Genomic DNA, 18420 nt, shown 5'->3' with positions numbered 1-18420 from the left:
GTCGTGCTGATCCTCTGGCTTCAATGCTTTCTGCCTTTATGAATGTTTGGTAGGGTATGCTAAGGAAGTTTTTATATATGGTCCTAATTGCAGGTACCTGTGCACACCTAAAGTAGTATTGAGCCCAAAAGCAAACATTTATTATATTGCAGCCTACAAATCCATGGATGGCTGCATTTGCTTTTTTTTTTTTTTTTTTAGGCTTACCTTCTTCTATTTCAATCCGGTGATCTGGCCAGTAAGTCTGTTGTTTTTCAAAAGAACAAGCTCTCCTGAAAATGTATCAGTTTGCAGAGATGAGATAAACCATTTACAACTGTCAGCTTTTATTTATGTAAAACATTTATTCCAAAAGAAAAGAAAAACTGTTTTCTGTAACTGCTTATAAAGTGTGAGCTGGAGTTTGGCTTTATTTGTTAGTGTATCTAAATCTGTTAGTACATCTAACACTCCCCTCCCCCAGAGTTACAATGCTGCTATCCAAGGGTGCCCTCTATGCTCCTTGATCCAGAGTAGGGGCACTCTAATATAGGAGGTGTGTTACTGGCAGGATCACCAGGTGAAGAAAAAAAAAAAAAGGCTAAAAAAGAAAACGAATGCAGCCACCACATTTAATGATTGGTAAGCTGCAGTATATGTATACATTTTTGGTTTGGGGTTGAATACCACGTTAAGCTGGGTATACACTAGTAGAATTTCAATTCTTAGGAAAATTTATGTGAAAATTAGCACATTCAAATATCATTTGACAGTAGTGAAAGATTTAATTTGTTTTTAACATTCAATTTTGAAATTAGTGGATTTTACCAAATGAAAACCCACATACACGGTTAGAAACTCCGACATTCGAGAAAACTTTTCCATCCTGCTCGAATTTTTTCATCACTGCAGTTGAAATCGAATGTTGGTTTGACCCCACTAATGATTAGGAAAAACAGGCGAACATTCTTACAATCAAAACTGTCAAATTAAATTCTTTTAGCGTATACCCAGCTTTAAAGAAGAACTCCATCTTTCCACACACTTTACATAGTTTGGGCCACGCTGGCCCAAACAGACGATGTCCCTCACTAACCTGTGAGTCGGAGTGCGAGCCGAGACCTTCCTGTCTCATACCCGGAACACATGTATTTTATCAATAAATATGAAGTGTCCTCAGATTGGCTGAATCAAAGGTTAAGACATCATCATCCTGCCTCACAGACTCAGGGGAAGCTTTGTAATCATTGATAAAATACATCGCTTGCTCTGAGCGGTTGAGTGCCGCTGAGGTAGACTCTTCTGTGTGCTCCGCAATATATTGTATCAATGAATATAAAGCTTCCTCTGATTGGCTGAGTCAAAGGTTGTGACATCATCAGCCCACCTCTCTGACTCAGAGGAAGCTTTGTTACCATTAATAGAATACATCACTTGCTCTGAGCGGCTGAGCGCCGCTGAGGTATACTCTTCTATGTGCTCCGCAATGTATTGTATCAATGAATATAAAGCTTCCTCTGATTGGCTGAGTCAAAGGTTGTGACATCATCAGCCCACCTCTCTGACTCAGAGGAAGCTTTGTTACCATTAATAAAATACATCACTTGCTCTGAGTGGCTGAGCGCCGCTGAGGTATACTCTTCTGTGTGCTCCGCAATGTATTGTATCAATGAATATAAAGCTTCCTCTGATTGGCTGAGTCAAAGGTTGTGACATCATCAGCCCACCTCTCTGACTCAGAGGAAGCTTTGTAATCATTAAAAGAATACATCACTTGCTCTGAGCGCCGCTGAGGTAGACTATTCTGTGTGCTCCGCAATGTATTATATCAATGAATACAAAGCTTCCTCTGACTGGCGGAGTCAGAGGTTGTGACATCATCAGCCCACCTCTCTGACTCAGCCAATCAAAGGAAGCTTTGTATTCATTGATAGAATACATTGCTTGCTCTGAGTGGCTGAGTGCCACTGCGGTAGACTTTTCTGTGTTCCGGGTATGAGACAGAAAGTCTCGACTCGCACCCGGAACACAGTGTTGTATGTAGCCGCAGCTACATACAGTTTATACAGTACATACAGCGGCCTCTCAGATTAGTGAAGGACATGGCCAGCATGGCCCAAACAAACTGTATAATGTGTGTGAAAGATGGAGTTCTGCTTTAAGCTGGCCTCACATAGATTGTTTTTAGTTTTGTTTTTTGGTCAACCAGTGGGAGTCCCCATCCACGCAAGCAAGATGGATGGAGGAATCCTCCTTACTGTGTTATTGTATTCTGACAGTTGGGACCCCTTCGCCGTCAGAATACACTTATAAGCAGTGCAGCTGATTCAAGTAAAGTTGATCATTAGATTGACTTCTTTTGAATGAGAACCGTCATCGATGGATCAAAATTTAGCCGGTCCCTGCTGGTCCTCTAAAATTCACCATTGTGTCCCCAAATAAGACAGTCATTCTGGCACTGCACCCTCACATTCTAAAATAATGCAAGACACATAGAGACCTGGATATGGTGCATTTTGAAATGCCCAAGGAGCATGCCATTATGTAACTCGGCTCACAATTTTGGAGGGAAATGCACGTGTGTTATGGTAATATACAAAATATGTAGATTTTAAGGTATCCTACCAAATGTTTTGGACACAATGAGCCAACCTAAGCAGAAAAATAGCACAAGACCCATAGAGGTTGATTTACTAAAGGAAAATAGGCTGTGCACTTTGCAAAGTGCAGTAGCTCCAGAGCTTAGTAAATGAGGTAAACCTTCACTTTGCAAATGTTAAGATACAGAATATCTGGAGTCCGGAGTTCCGTCATTATATTGAACTTAAGTAATATGTTCTCAGCTTCTTCGGTATTAAGCAATGGTGTTAAAGGAATTCCCTATCACATGCAAGGAATATAAATAAAACAGCATTTTTGCTTACATGTGATTGGATGATGGAAGTCAGAAGAGCTTCTGTTCATTTACTAAGCTCTGGAACAACTGCACTTTGCAAAGTGCACAGTCTGTTTGCCTTTAGCATAGCCACCCCATAGAGACGTGGATATGTTACCTTTTGGGATGCCCAAGGAGCATGCCATTATGTAACAATTTTGAAGGTAAATGTACGCATGTTATGGTTAATCTACAATATATGTAAATTTAAGGTATCCTTAACAACTAGTTTGGACACAGTAAGCCAACCCAACCACCAATCAACATGCTACTGAAAACTGTTCCATTAATATGCACGTTCTTACTTCTTGAACATAATGTAAAACCTCTGTGTCTCCAGCCTGGAGGAAAGTCTGTTAATTGGTCAGAAATATCCCGTCTGGCCCCCTGACTCAACTGGGAGTGCCAGCGGCTGCCAATCATTATCCATTCTTAATGAAACCAGCTATGAATGTGATGGGGGTTGGCTAATTAAAAACTGATTTCTGATTGGCTCATGTTCTTTGCACTTTTATTAAATAAGCCTTTTTCTGCCTTGTAATCCTATAAAATCCAGGCCATTTGCTTTATTTTGCTCCTCTAATTACTTAAAACTCAGTCGTTCTATCACAGCGATCTTATGAAGTCTTGCCATGGTGTTCCACTAGTCCAGTTCACGGAGGGTCTGCTCATCTATGTCAGCTTTGTTTAAATGGAGCTGCCTGCCACATGTTTATTAACCTTGATGGAATAACACCCATCAGTACCCTCCCTGCACATATCCCCCAACCCACCCACCCACCCCAGGAAAAAAAAAAAAAAAAAAATCCTTGTCTTCTCACTTGCTGTAAAGAAAGCCTTTAACATCGGCTCGTATCTCTTATCCAGCGTCTATTGGTCCAATGCAATTGACAAGCAGCTCGCGTCAAAAGGAAATATCTAGGTTTAATTGTTAGCCAAGTCCTTCTTAATCCAGGGGAGCATTTGAGATTCTGTCCAAGTGTTCGCTTTTCCCAGGCCGCCGAGGTCTGTTCTCCCCCAGCCTCCAGGCTTCTGCAGCATCGCTAATGCAGATAGATTTGTGTTCTCTCTCTCTCTTTCTCGTTCCCCCCTTTTTTTTTTTTCCTCCTCTCTCTCTCTCTCTCTCCTCCTCTTGTTTTCTCTCTCTCCCTCTCGTACTCCGCTTTGATTCGTTCTAAACAGACTGATAACTCCGATGCTGAGGAGAATCCTGCTTTTGCCGTGCAGATGGCTACATTAGAATGATATACCTTGGGATTTATCTTAGATGAACATAACATTTGTATGCTAATGTTGATCTCTCCCTTGTTGCCGTTTTGCAGGACTGCCAGTCCCAAAGAAGAGCCCAAAGTCGGTGAGTCCTTATTATTATTATTTTTTTAATAGTATGTTATTTTTTTTTTTCTTCTGTGCTTTTAATGCTGTGATGTAAAGAATTTTTTTTTTTTTTTATCCTTGTAAATCCATTATTCTGTTTGTTTGCTAGCAGAGAGATGAGGTTAGCACTGTTTTATGCATCAGCAAAGGGTGTAGATTGGAAATGTGCTCATTCTGGTACTGCATGATTAAAGAGTAGGATGCAGGCAGCATTGCAGCCACCGATCCGTGTTGCACCTAGTAAAAACGGTGGGTGACTTTTTTTTTTCTTGGCAGATTAATTGGGGAGGATGGGTGTAGAAGAGCGCAACACATATCTTGGTTGTAAATAAATGTGACTCCACCTTCTCCATTGTATGATATGCACCTTAAACACCTGCTACTTTATCCTAGTGTTTTGGGACACTGTTTATTTTTCACAATTTTTTTTTCCCCCCTTCAGCCATTAGATTCCTTCAGTAAATAAATTCAAGTGGTGGACATTCTTTGTTTGTCACTCACAACCTGCGCTGCAGGCACCTGCAGGTTTGGGACCCCCCTCTACACATCATTATTTTTTTTTTCCCCTTTTCTCTGAGATGCTGTATTCATCAGTCTCTTTAAGAGCCCACAAAAGTGGTTTCCTGCAAAAATAGCTTGCGCATTATTTCAGAAGGACGTATAAATAATTCACTAGCTGGAACTAATTGATGGTCTATATTTCCTGTGATTTTTTTTTTTCTTTGCTTGAACTAACCAGAAATATTTTTGTCCTTTTAATTTTTTATTTTTTATTTAGATAATGCTTTTGCTACACTGATTTTTTTTTTATTTTACAAGCCTAAAACACCGTATGTACACATTAGGGAGCAGTTTTATTTATTTATTTTTTGCATAATCAACTTTTTCATGAATACGAGCTGCAGGAAAGGCAGCTGGTAAATATTGCTCTGAATTTAAATTAGCTGGCAAAGGCACATATGTACCCTTTAATTAAAAATAAACTGGAATGGTAAAAGCATGCTAATTTTCTTACTTTTTTTTTTCCCTGGCTCAATTTTGGCAGTAAAAAATATAGCAGTCCATTTTTGACACTCTGTTAGTTTTATTTAGTATCCATGAATTTTTATAATTTAACAAGCCATGCTGAGGATCTTGCATGAAGAGACAGTAAATAATTACAATGTGATTTTCCTTGAATCACTACAATAAATGATATGATTTTGATGGCTCAAGGCATTTCTGGAGTCACGTGACCCTTAGGCCTCTACCATTGTCACTTTACATTATTGCACACAGAGAGAGTACTCGTTTGTGCTCACAGCCCAAGCACAAAAATGTCAAACTATATGCTTAGATTTCTGCACTGTCGTCAAAAATAATTTGGCCGTTGGTGACAAGTGCTCAGGAATTGCTCTTGCAGTAAAACTAACCTCGTTCTGTGATAGTTTAATCACATGTTGTTTTTTGCATTTATCTTCAAGTTTTAACTTTCTTTGTAGGAAAAACATTTCTCATATCAATCCTGAAAGTCTGTCACCAAAAAAAAAAAAAAAAAAGATGGGGGGGGGGTTTAATTTGCGATTTGCCAAGTAAGATAAATCCTTTGGTATTATTTTTAAGCTTCTTTACAACCAGTGTCTGCAAGTGCTTAGTGCAAAGGGTAATTAATAATACTAGTCTGGAATCTTTTTCTGAATCTTTTTCTCCCCAATAAAGAAATATTTAAAATAAAAAAAAGGCCAAAAAAAATGTATTTCTCCTATAAAAGCAAAAGTTGACAAACTAATTGTGAATTCATAGATGTCATTTAGCTGTCGTTGTGTTTAAATGTTAGAATTAACTGTTTAATTTAAACAGGGCTACAATTTGTGCAGGCTTAGTATAAAAAATCAAGGGCATTTGGTCTGAGTAAGGTATACAGCACACATCCCAGAGGTGCATATCAAACTATGACATTTTCATTGACTGCACAGACAGTCTTGTATTAACCATAGCAACTGAATGCGTGCATGGTGTAGGAGGGACAGAGTTGGAATTACTTATTACTGTATGCTCCACAGGCCCTGATTGGCTGGGGCCTAGGCCACCAGGGGAGCAGCAGACTGCCCTTGTTCTCATGCCCATAAACATTTTTCTTATGTAAGTATTCAGAAAGATTTTTAATTAATTATTGAGATTGGCAGATTTGTGGCCTTTGGAGCATACAGTAAAATTGCTCTGGGGGTCATAACTGAAATCATGCTTATTGTAGGTTTTAGCAAGCCTCGGTGCATGCTGGTGCTTATGGTTTGTCTAGAGGGGAAAGCCTACAGACAGTTCAAAGCTATCATATGTATGCCATATATGGAATTAAAAGTCCTAAACTGCCTTATTGAGGTCCTTAGTTCCTGTCAACTTAAAGAAAATTCCAGGCCAAACACCGAAGTCTTCCTGTGACATTATTTTGCATCTGTGTGGTGTAGACAATAATGTTATATTCAATTAGAATTCCCTTTAATGAAAGGAAAACTGTGACCTTTAAAAGTTAGAGTACAAATCTATAGGATAGGAGAAACTTAACCAAATACTTTAGAATGACTATAAGGTTCATTGAGATGATCAGCAGCACGTAAAATGAGTTGCATCAATGGTGGTCCCATCAGTAGCTCATACCCTCTCATTGCTCTTTTGCTGCTTCATTCTTCCAGTGGGAAAGAAGAAAAATATACAGTAGTTTAGGACAGTGTTTCTTTACGACCATTTTTTAGTCAAGGCACCCTTTAAAATTCTGCACATGTCGAGGCAGCCCATTCTAAAATGGTAAAAACCAAACTAATAGTTTTACATAACAAAGCACCATCCAGGGAGGGCAAATAAGGATGCTGTGCAGGCACTGGATGTCCTCCTTGTCAACCAATGTCATTGGTTATAAGTAGGCCAGCGAATAGAAGGTTGTAATGGTGCACAATGAAAACCTGTGGCTTTCTGTAACTAAAAGGCAGGCTTGATCCACTCTCTGGTTTTATACAATTTTTGGTAAATTTGTAGGAATTTTGCCAAGGCACCCCAGAAGAAACCTGAAGGCACCCCAGGGTGCCTGGGTACCTCTGATCGAAAAAGGCTGGTTATGAAGAAGCTGTGACTCACTCTCCTCCAGGGGCGTTGCTAGGTCTACAAAAGATCTGGGGCTAGAGCCCATAGCAGCGTAGTAAAGAAAGTCATACGCTTGGGTGGGCATACACATGTATATACAGTAATATATATATGTGTGTGTATATCCCCAGAGAGCCCCCCACTTACATCAGGGTCCCCAGAGAGCCCCCCTTACATCAGGGTCCCCAGAGACTCCCCCTTGCATCAGTGTCCCCAGAGAGACTCCCCCTTGCATCAGTGTCCCCAGAGAGACTCCCCCTTGCATCAGTGTCCCCAGAGAGACTCCCCCTTGCATCAGTGTCCCCAGAGAGACTCCCCCTTGCATCAGTGTCCCCAGAGAGACTCCCCCTTGCATCAGTGTCCCCAGAGAGACTCCCCCTTGCATCAGTGTCCCAAGAGAGACTCCCCCTTGCATCAGTGTCCCCAGAGAGACTCCCCCTTGCATCAGTGTCCCCAGAGAGCCCCCCACTTACATCAGGGTCCCCAAAGAGCCTCCCCCTTAAATCAAGGTCCCCAGAGAGCCTGCCCATTAAATCAGGGTCCCCAGAGAGCCTCCCCCTTAAAATCAGGGTCCCCAGAGAGCCTCTCCCTTACATCAGGGTCCCCAGAGAGCCTCCCTGCCCCTTGGGGACCCCTGCAGAGACTCAGGGCTATGGGCCTCAGATTTGGGGCTATAGACCCAAAAGCCACTCCCTAGCGATGCCACTGCTCTCCTCCTTCCCGTGTGGACAGTGCTGGTGCTTAACGATTGGCTGACAAGGGTGGGCAAAGAGTTTTCAGACCTCTGGCATCTCCAATTTAGGACTTGGGAGCTTTTGCCATGCCAACATTCTTTGCTCTGGATAGTTGCATAGAGGATAAGGGGTTTAAAGGGAAGCTTATTCTTATTGCTTTGCTTCTCTGTGTTCTGCAAAACCAGTTTGCCATTGGTAAGAAGAAGGTTAAGCCTGTACAGAGGGAATGCATAACTGAAGGAGAACGTTGGAGGCCTAGCAAACGTTAAAGGAAGTGGGAAGAGTAGGTAGAATAGATTGGTTGAATTGCAATGGGTTATGGGTCTTACCTGACTGCCCAGTGGATTCAGAGGAGAGGTGGAGCCAAAGAGAAGACGTGGGATGGCCATTGAAGAACATGTAATCTTAGGAACAAGTTTTCCCACCTAGCTTCTAATATGTCAGGACATCTGCCACAGTAGCTTGGGGAGGTGGGAGTCTCTGAGGTTAAGCAATTTAAAAAAGTCTTCAGAAACGATTTCTAAATAGTATATATATGACAGAAGGTCTGTGACCCTTTGCATGTATGGAAATCTGCCTTGATATAGGATCATAATTGAAATCAAATCTGATTCTAGGATTTAGCAAGCTTTGGTGCATGCTGGTACTTCTGGTCTGTCTGTTATTAAGGGCATTTGGGCTGCTCAAAACTATTTTATTTGTAGATGGAATTAAAAACCTTACCCTGTCTTATTGATGTCCTTAGCACCTATAGACTTTCAAGGTAGTCCAGGTAAAAGAAAAAAAAATCAGTATTATAGGTAAAATAAATGAAAAACAGCTCACATGTTCAGTTTTTGTTTTAATATTTGTTGTGAAATTGGTGTTTTTCTACAGTAGAAGACACTGGAGCCTTCCCATAACAGTGTTCTGCCTCTGTTTTTTGTGGGCATAATAGTATGTCCCACCTGGTGTATCTACTTTTTATCTAGTTTGGTGAGTTAGATGTCTCAAGGAAAGGCATTAGGTGATTTTAAAAAGTGGAGAACAGCTGTTAAGTATGGATGATCCACTGTTTGGTGGATGTTTTTACGAGAGGGGCAGTGAGCTAAATGCATGACAGATCCCCAACCTCGCAAAGTTTGATAAAACAATGCCCCTCCCCTATTTGCCTAAGATTTAAAGCCCCAACTCTAGGATATTAGCAACACTCTCTTCCACCCCTCTCTAACTAATCACTGTTATGAAGAAAACACCTATCCAAATGCCCATTTCTACTTTCCTGAAGCCATGGTCATGTGACAATCTTTCTCTCTTCTTTTTATGTCCTGGGGTCCTTCTTTGGGACATCCTCTATTGGGGAGGGGACAATTGCAGCTACCCGGTTTTCTCTTATAGGCTCCAGAGGCAGGAGAACTTGCAGAGGCAGTGAGCGGACCTGTGCCCAAGGAGTAACGATCCAAATTTTCATTGCACATGTTTCTGGAGAAAGCTCTAGTGTATTGGGTGCTGTAGAAACCACCAGCTGGAGACTGGATCATAAAGCCACAATAAAGACATTTGCCAGCACACCACGGATCTGTTGAGTCCAAATGTTTTTTATTGAAGCATGATCACATCACATCCCAAGAAGACAGTGCAACGTTTCGGACTCACACAGGACCCCTTTGTCAGGCTTGTGCCCAAGAAGATCACAAGTAGGGAAAAATATCTGGTCCCCAGGGCAGGAAATTAGCTTGGCTCATAGAGGAAACTGTATGTTTGATCCATAACACTGCAGGGTGGCTTTGGCATAAAGAGGACTAAGGTAACTGAGGCACAATTTTTTTCCTGGTGGTATGCTTTAAATAATAACCTGATCCACTGATATTTATTGGATTACTAATTATCCAAGAATAAGATTCTGCATCTCACAATTTAAAACAAAATTTCGAAATTCACAGAATCGGATAATATGGCTATTTATATTCTGACTGGAGTTCTTCATTAGGACTAGAAAAGGTCACCCTACAGTTCATAGAACCTCTGTATACCTAGAATGCACCTACTTTTGTAAAGGAATTCGGTTTTACATTAGACATCACGCCCCCAACCCCCTCCAAATCATGTCTTCTTTTTCTTTTCCCATTGGACTTATATTAAAGCTTGTGTGATGAGCATTTGTGGTGTTGCCTGGCAACCGGTAAGGTCATTATTTGTGGATATAACCAGAGCCTCCTCTGTGTCTCCTTATAGAACAATGCCTTCAGAAGAATAAAGCATCTATATTTTTTATTAAATAGTCTAATAGGTTGCTGTCTTGTGGTAGACAACTTCTTGGGCTGCTTATATTATATTAGTAATGTGCTATTGTTGATTAACTATATATAAGAAGAATTTTCGCTTTGTTGAGACAGAGCTGTTTACTTCCTTCTAAGGGTGGGATTTATCAAAAATTGCCTTTTTCCTAGTGACTGATCAACCGCAGAACTTAGTTTTGATTTTTATTGCAATTGTAGAGAGGGAAGAACTAACTGGGTTTTTTGTGCTAAACTACAAATGTAAGCTCATATCCCAAAGAGAACTATTAGTTTAGCAGGTTTCATGAAGTCACCTTAAAGGCTAAGCTCACCTTTTCAGACAGAATGTCACTTAGAAATAGAATTTATAAATAAACCAATATTATTATTCCTCAATTACCTAGTACATGGCAGCTTTGAATGTTCAACTCTTGGTTCAAAATTTAAAAAAATGCTTTCTGGTTTTATCACTTCCTGTGTCCTCATGTGACCATCCAGGAAAATTCATATTCCATCATGCACTACCTTGGTGCATAGCAGAGTAGGATGTGTTTACTCCTCTGGATCACCCCCCCCCCCCCCCTTATTGCTATACCACCTCTTTTTCCACCCTCTTTCCTACTTCTTCCTTTAAGGGGACCATGCACAGTACAAACAGCTACCATCAGCTGTGCAGGGGCCTGCCTGATTTGATGTAAATTGAATAGATCGTTCAGGTGGGTCCTCCTATAACATAGTTTTGGTAAATTTAAAGGAAATTGTACAGAGATTGTACCATCAGTTTGCCAATTGTATGACCTGCTTTATATAAGCACACGAGAGGGAGTGGGAGGAGACACTCCATCATTCTTGTGCATGCACACCAATTTCACTTTCAGGCCCCATTCACACCTAGCATAGTGGGTGCAAATATTTTTTGCCGATTTTTCCCATGAACACGCATGAGGCAGCCCATTGATTTAGATGAGCTGCCATATACACAACAAAGTAGGTCATGGGACATTTTGGTGTGTTAGTTTGCACGTTTTTTACTGTGCATTTTGCCTCGTTTGTTGCACATTTTCATGCGGTAAAATGCGTATTTGTTTTGATGTTTGGATTGCCGTTAACAAATAATGGCACAAAAGCATTGTCAGTTCATTTTAGGTGTATAAAGCTGACCATACACTATACAATCTAATTGTACAATTCCCTTAGATTTACCAAAACTATATAATAAGAGGACACACCTTTGATGTTAGAACTTGGAGCTTGTACAGTTATATAGTATAGTATATGGTGAGCTTTACAGACTTCCAGGGACACACTTCTCCCAGCTTTCTCACAGCTCTGCTCCACATAGGCTGTTATATGATCGCTCAGCTCCTGCACAGTCTGCCAAATGAATGATCTGTGCAAGATGCTATTAAGATACATTACAATCGATCAGCAGAGGAAGAAACTGGCTGTGTATTCAGGGAAAATGGTGCTCGCTGATGATTTCTGCATTTAACTGCAGAGAGGGGCGGCAGCAATCTCCCGGAGGGGTAGAGCAGGTGTAGGGTGTGTGTTTAGGAGGTCAGCTGCTGAAGTACGTCGTCCTAACAGTTTTCACAGGAGTTTTCTATAGGAGACACTGGAGACTGAGGTCATGCCTTTCTTTTCTGCAACAGAGGTACATTAATGGTATATTGGTATGACCAGCCAGCATATGGCATTCAGGGTTTACTTGCACTAACGTTTAGGCTGCAGTGCTTTTGGAGTTGTTCGCTGAGGGTCAGTTAACACATGATTAAGCTGTTTTTGAATGCAGATAGGTTAAATACACCTGAACAGAACTTGGAGATGATGTGCATGGTTCACTTTGAATGCCTTAATAGCTTATTGACTCTGTGTGGAGGAAAAATGACCTTGTGCTCATAAAATACATATGTGCATCTTATTGCCTATGTCTGTCCTCCTCATGGCGCAGCCCAGGGTATGGGCATGGACAATTCATTAGTAAAGTATTTTTACTGCTTACCAGCCACTATCCCATTACAAGAAACATTTTAAGTAATACTTGGCTGTATTTAGTGTAATAAGGGATCTGAGTAGCTCCTATTTCAAACAATATTGTGTTTATAAAGGTAGTTAAAAGGACCTATCCCTCCCCCCTTGACATCCTGATTAAGTTTGCAATGGTGTTACCATCCCTCGAGTGCAGACAAGAAGATACAGTTGTTTGCATCCAATGAATGGGTATTCTATGATAGATGTGATCAGATAGGTGAGGCGGTAGTTGAATTAGTGATATTTCCTTCTAACTGTATGTACCCTAAATTTACAAGTAGGCAGGAGTAGTTCCTTAAAGTGATTGTAAAGCTTTGTTTTTTGTTTTTGTTTTTTTAAATAACAAACATATCATACTTACCTCCACTGTGCAGCTCGCTTTGCAAAGAGTGGCCCCGATCCTTGATTTCTGGGGTCCCCCGGCGGCTCTCGCGGCTCCTCCCCACATCAGATAACCCCCTAGGAGAAGCACTCTCCCAGGGGGGTTACCTTGCGGGCTCGCTCCCGCCCCATTCGTGTCCATAGACACGAATGCCGGACTCGGCCCCGCCCCCCCGGGACCCGCATGATTGGGTTTGATTGACAGCAGCGGGAGCCAATGGCTGTGCTGCTATCAATCTATCCAATTAAGTGCTGAACCCCGGGCAGAGGGACAGCGTGTCCTCGCCGTTGGAACTTTCAGGGCCCAGGTAAGTAAAACAGGGGGGCTGGGGGGCCAGTGACTGATAGAAGTTTTTTCACCTTAATACATAGGATGCATTAAGGTGAAAAAACATGGGCTTTCAACCCCTTTAGAGGACCTGAACCATTGAATCTGTGCCCAAAAAAAGCAAGCGGAGGGCAAAAAATAAGTCACCAATATTGTATGTAGGCTCCCTGCCAACTTACCATTTCTTTTGTCTCCGTGTGTGGAGGTAGTAATCTTAAGAGACAGGGCTTTGCTTTCTTTGATGACTGGTGGAAGAATCACTTTGATGACTGTTGGAAGAATAATAAAGAAGGCAGCAGGAATGGTGGGAGAAGCACACATCCACAGAATGGATGAAGCAGGGAGAACCTTGCATTGCAGGTCCTTGGGTACATCTTCCTTTTCAGCAAGGAGAACAGTGAACAACAACACTGTAGTGACATCAAATTCTATTCCATATCTCATGAGATTAGCAGTCAATACCACGATGCCTTAGATGCAGATATACAGCTATGAGGCTTCCAATCAAGAATACCTAGGCACAGGACGTTAACTACTATTTTTCGAAGGAATTCAAGACAAAAGGTAGACTTTTCAAGCTCTGCTTAGGCGCAATTAACATTTTTAGAAGCTCCTTATGAGATAGCAAGTATTAACTTTTGGGTTCAGTTTCACTTTAATGAAAGCCTCAGCTGTGTGCATAGTAGCCAGTGTGTTAAGGTCACACAAAGGAGGAATCACCCCTTTAAAGTTTTATGTACATTTACTGGTGTAGACATTGTATAATACATCACTCTCTAATGGAGTGACAACGTGTGTGGGGTCAGGAAGTTAAAAAAGTTGTTATGCAACATAAGTACACCTTGTCATGACAACGCTCAATAATTTATGGAAATCTATTCCCAACTGCAAGGCCTTGGGCTCCCTGCCCTCCTCCTCTACTTATCCTCTCTGCAATGCTAATTCTTTAGCACTCACAATTCTCCCCAAGTTCCCTGCTGCTCTGGCTCTATAGAAAACTTATTCAGCCTCAAACAGCCCTTGATGAGTCACGCTTTGGGAAAGAAGAGGCATTTCAAACAGTTGTGTGTTTTCCAACACCTTCTCTTTCACCTATTGGTATACCAGACTGCTTTAGGACCTAAGGGGACTCCGGACAAAGAGCACACAGTACTTCCCCTCGCCTTTCTTAAACAAGGCTTCCTCTTTTAATTGCAAACAAACTGCTTTTGGTATCGTATCTAACATTTTAGATTAGTAAAGAAACACTTTGGATTTGCTAGGACACTACAGCTCATAAATTGAAAAATTATATTAAAAAGGTTTCCTGGAGCACCAGAGGTCTGAGAAATGATCTCCCTATTTAAGCTCTAGTGTTTGCAAGTCTGGATGGGCCCCACCTCCTGGTGGGGCAGAATGAAATGTTTTTTTTTTTAATTTTTTTAAAGAGTCATTCGTATCGGGAAGATTTATTTGTTAGTAGTTTTGGACAAAATGGGGAATTTATCCCAGGTTTTTATTTCTGTCTGTGCCCCTGCTGGGTGGAGCCACTGGAGTTGATTTGACTACAACTGGAGAGCGCAAAATCTAGTGCAGCTGTGCATGGTAGCCAATCGGCATCAAACTTCAAGTGGAGGGCCACCCTGGAAAAAAAATTCCACCAAAAATCCTAAAAAAATGTTTAAAAAAATGTGAAAAAAAAAAAAAATTTATACTTACCTAAACCCTTGTTGCTAGGCAGTCTTCCTAATCCTAATTCCTATTCCGCGGCGTGTTCTGCTCCTCGGTGAGCAGCTCTGTTGTCTTCTGGGAACTGTGTTTGTTCCCAGAACACCACGGGGCCATTCACAGATCGCCGCGCCGATCGCGCGTGCGCAGTAGGAAACTGGCAGTGAAGCCGCAAGGCTCCACTGCCTGTTTCCCTTTACCTAGGATGGCGGTGTCGGGACCCGAGAGACGGGGGACGGGTCGGCCTCGGGTGGCTGACATCGCGGGCACCCAGGACAGGTAAGTCTACTTATTTAAAGTCAGCAGCTACAGAGTGTTTGTAGCTGCTGACTTTAAAAAAAAAAATTTAGCTGGCCGGAATCCCACTTTGAGCTTGTTCAATTAAGCTTTCACAACAAAACCTGCTGATTGGTTTCTATCTTTTGAACTGTCCAGTTTTAGTAATTTAACCCCGCTGTCTCTGTTTATTCTGGTGATCATTGTCACCAGGACTGAAAGTGAGGGACAATCCAACATTTTGAGCTGCCAATAAAACAGGAATGAATGTGGAATCTTCCAACGGGGACACTGGTAGTTCTGGTAACCACTGTCTACAAGGGAGGATTTCCTTACTTTGAAGTGGTTTCCTCTAACTTCTCTGTGTGTTTGCAGGAAATGGGAAGGGAAATCTTTCCAATGGATTACGGATCAGAAAAACCTGATGGGGATTTCACCATTCCCTACTCTATTCAAAAAGTAAAAAAAAAATAAAAAAATAAGCTTTAGGTAAAAGATCCCCCCCATTTCCGTACAAAAGCAATTAACAGTCCATCAAAGCAATATATCAAAGAAATATTAATGGAATTGTTTTGTCCTTTTCATTACAATTCCATATAATTTTGTATTACCTACATATGGTAGAGCAGGTTTGATACTTCCCGTTTTTTTATTGTTTTGCCCAGTGATGTATTTAAAGCTGAAATCCAGGCATATATGAATAAATGAAACAAACGAAGGTGGCTCTGCGTACATTATTAAAAAATAGTATCTGAGTTTGACTCATTTATCAGTCTCTTATTATCCTCTGTGAAACAACACTCTGGGGAAGAGAGGGGCAGCACAGCACTGGTAGCCAATCAGGCGTGCTGCAAGAACATGTGTTGCAAGAAAGAAACTGATAGGAAGAAAAAGCAGAGAGATGACCTGATTTGTAGTGATGAGTTCTTGTGTGCTCAAATTAGGATCCAAACCCACGTTAGCGAGCGTGCCAAGAAAACTGTCACCTCTACAGGTCAATCAACTGTGGCCAGGGCATCATATACAGGGGTTGGACAAAAATATGGAAACCCTACATGATTTGCAAGTGAGAAAGTAATGGATGACATGTGACGACATGTTTTGTGACATATTTTGCGTTGAAAGCGGAAGTGATGTAAGACTCTTTTGCTTCCGCTGTGTGATGAGACACCTAGTTAACAGGCGGGAAGCCTCACTTTCGTTATTCACTGCATGCGCTGCAAATAATTCGGGGTCTTGTCAGAGCTTACGGATTTTCAAAGAGGGTGAATTGCTGGTGCCTCTGTGACAGATGTTGCCAATTTATTTGCGATGTCGCGAGGTATATATGACGGCATATTCCTTTTCCGGGAAAACATTATCTGATAAGCATAAGTGCGGTCAACATAGTCTACTGACTGAAAGAGACAAAAGGACAATGCGTAGAATTATGACCTGGATTTTTGCATGAAGGGTGGCATCAGTTTCCATTATCCACCATCCAAGACTTATATTTGTCAATTCCCAGGAGAATTCAGGCTGCCTTGGATGACAAAAGCATCCAACATCGTATTAGGTAACGATTTTGTTCTTTTACCATAATTGTTTCCAGTGGTGGCTGGTGCTCCATCGGTCGGGGGGGGGGGGGTGTCTGGCAGACAGATATGACCACAGGCATAGCACACCCCCCCTGTCGCTCCAGCCTGCCACTCCATACTAAGCCTCCCCCCATGTCGCTCGAGCCCACAACCGCATACCATACCCACACCCCCCCAGTCTCCTCCATGTCCCAGCCGTCGCTTCTCCTCCCAGCCAATGGGGTCTTAGGACTCCCAGGCAATGGGGTCTCAGGACCCGCTTCCTGATTGGCTGGAAGGAGAAACAGGAAGACATTAGCGAATATTAATTTGCTAATGTCACACAACAGAATGCTCTGCACCCTGAGCCCACTCTTTTTGAAGCCAGTTAGAGCCTCAGGCTCTAATCACGTGCTTAAAAAAAAAAAATCTATGCATCTGGCGCCCTGCTGCAGGTAGATTAGGGGCCGGATGCATGGATTAGGGGGTTGGCGCCCATGTGCCCCTAATAAACGGCTGCCACTGCTTGTTTACATAATTTTGTCCAACCCCTGTATATACGGCTGTGGGGTAAATAATCGGCCGGGCACAGATGATTGGCTCATACACGTGACGACTTCCCGTTGGGCTTGCTCAAGTGAGTTTGAATCTTAGTTTGAACACATAAAGCGCATCACTGCTCGTTTGTTTTTTTGCTGCTTTTCTAGGCTTGGCCCACAACTACAGGTGTGACCAGGCGAGCATGTGTTTCCAGCTCATTTCCCTGCATTGCATGTAGGGCAGCTCAATCATTTCAATGGTCTACCCTATGCATGAGAAATATAGAAGAGAAGTCCCTGATTCATTTTGGAAAACACTGCATCAAACCACATGGTGTGGCTTGAGGGTGCCTTTAACATTTGGCACTGGCGCATGTCTGCTTAATGGCAGCATGTTTCTGTACAATTTTGCACATGTTCCCAACATGCAGCGGTGTGCACCTAACATAACAATCTAGTCAGCTGGCCGGGAGTGCAGAGATGACACTATTATATTCCTCCTATACCAGACAATGTGGCTTCTTCCACCTGACTGTGCTTTCTTGCAGAGAGAGACATTTTTTGGGATGTAAAACCGGTCCCATATATTTATTTCATGCGTGTATTGTGTGTTTGCCTGGAGTTCAGCTTTAATACGTATCTGTATTTTTTTTGAAGGGTTTAATGAGTGCAAAAAAAGGAGGAAAGCTGTATCACAATCTGCATTGTTAACAAGATGATTCTTTACAGATTATTACTGAAACACACGTCTCCAATCCTACTTCAGGGAGACAGGGAGCACTCGAGCAGGAAATTGGTACCTCTCCATCTCTGGGCTGAACCTTGCTGCCTGTCTTTAATTTCATTTGATCATTTAACTCGTCACCTTCCAGATAAATGTGCCATCCTTCCCTCTGGCATCAACGCCAGCTAATGATCATTTTTCAGAGTTATAGATCTTAGTCTAGATTTTCTCATCTTCAGTAAATACATGGCCGTTAGCCATAAGATTCAAAGACATTTGCTGTATGGAAAAAAAATATCACTAAGTTGTTAATTATATAGAGATAAGAAATAGTGACAAATCATTCACTTTCCTTTTGGTAATTTGACCAGTGACTAGCCAAATTTTATGCAGAGGATCAATGGCACATCCATTGAAAAGATTTCATAAGGTGATGCAATGTATAGCTCAATAGCCTGTAAAGGCATTGCAATAGAAGGGT

General features: G+C 41.8%; 1 protein-coding gene across 9 annotated transcripts in view; it reads left to right on the top strand.

The window, feature by feature from the left end:
• MAGI1 (membrane associated guanylate kinase, WW and PDZ domain containing 1) overlaps positions 1-18420 on the top strand; it is a 763134-nt gene that overhangs the window by 671470 nt on the left and 73244 nt on the right. For all 9 annotated transcript variants that reach the window (XM_073592190.1, XM_073592191.1, XM_073592187.1 and 6 more), the window contains one exon: positions 4237-4268. In XM_073592190.1, the coding sequence (XP_073448291.1) occupies positions 4237-4268 (32 nt within the window). The remainder of the gene's footprint in view (positions 1-4236; positions 4269-18420) is intronic.

The sequence above is a fragment of the Aquarana catesbeiana genome, linkage group LG07, assembly GCF_042186555.1.
Source record: "Aquarana catesbeiana isolate 2022-GZ linkage group LG07, ASM4218655v1, whole genome shotgun sequence".
Lineage (NCBI taxonomy): Eukaryota > Metazoa > Chordata > Amphibia > Anura > Ranidae > Aquarana > Aquarana catesbeiana.
Note: the sequence above shows the minus strand (reverse complement) of the source record. Positions and strands in the feature narration are given on the sequence as shown.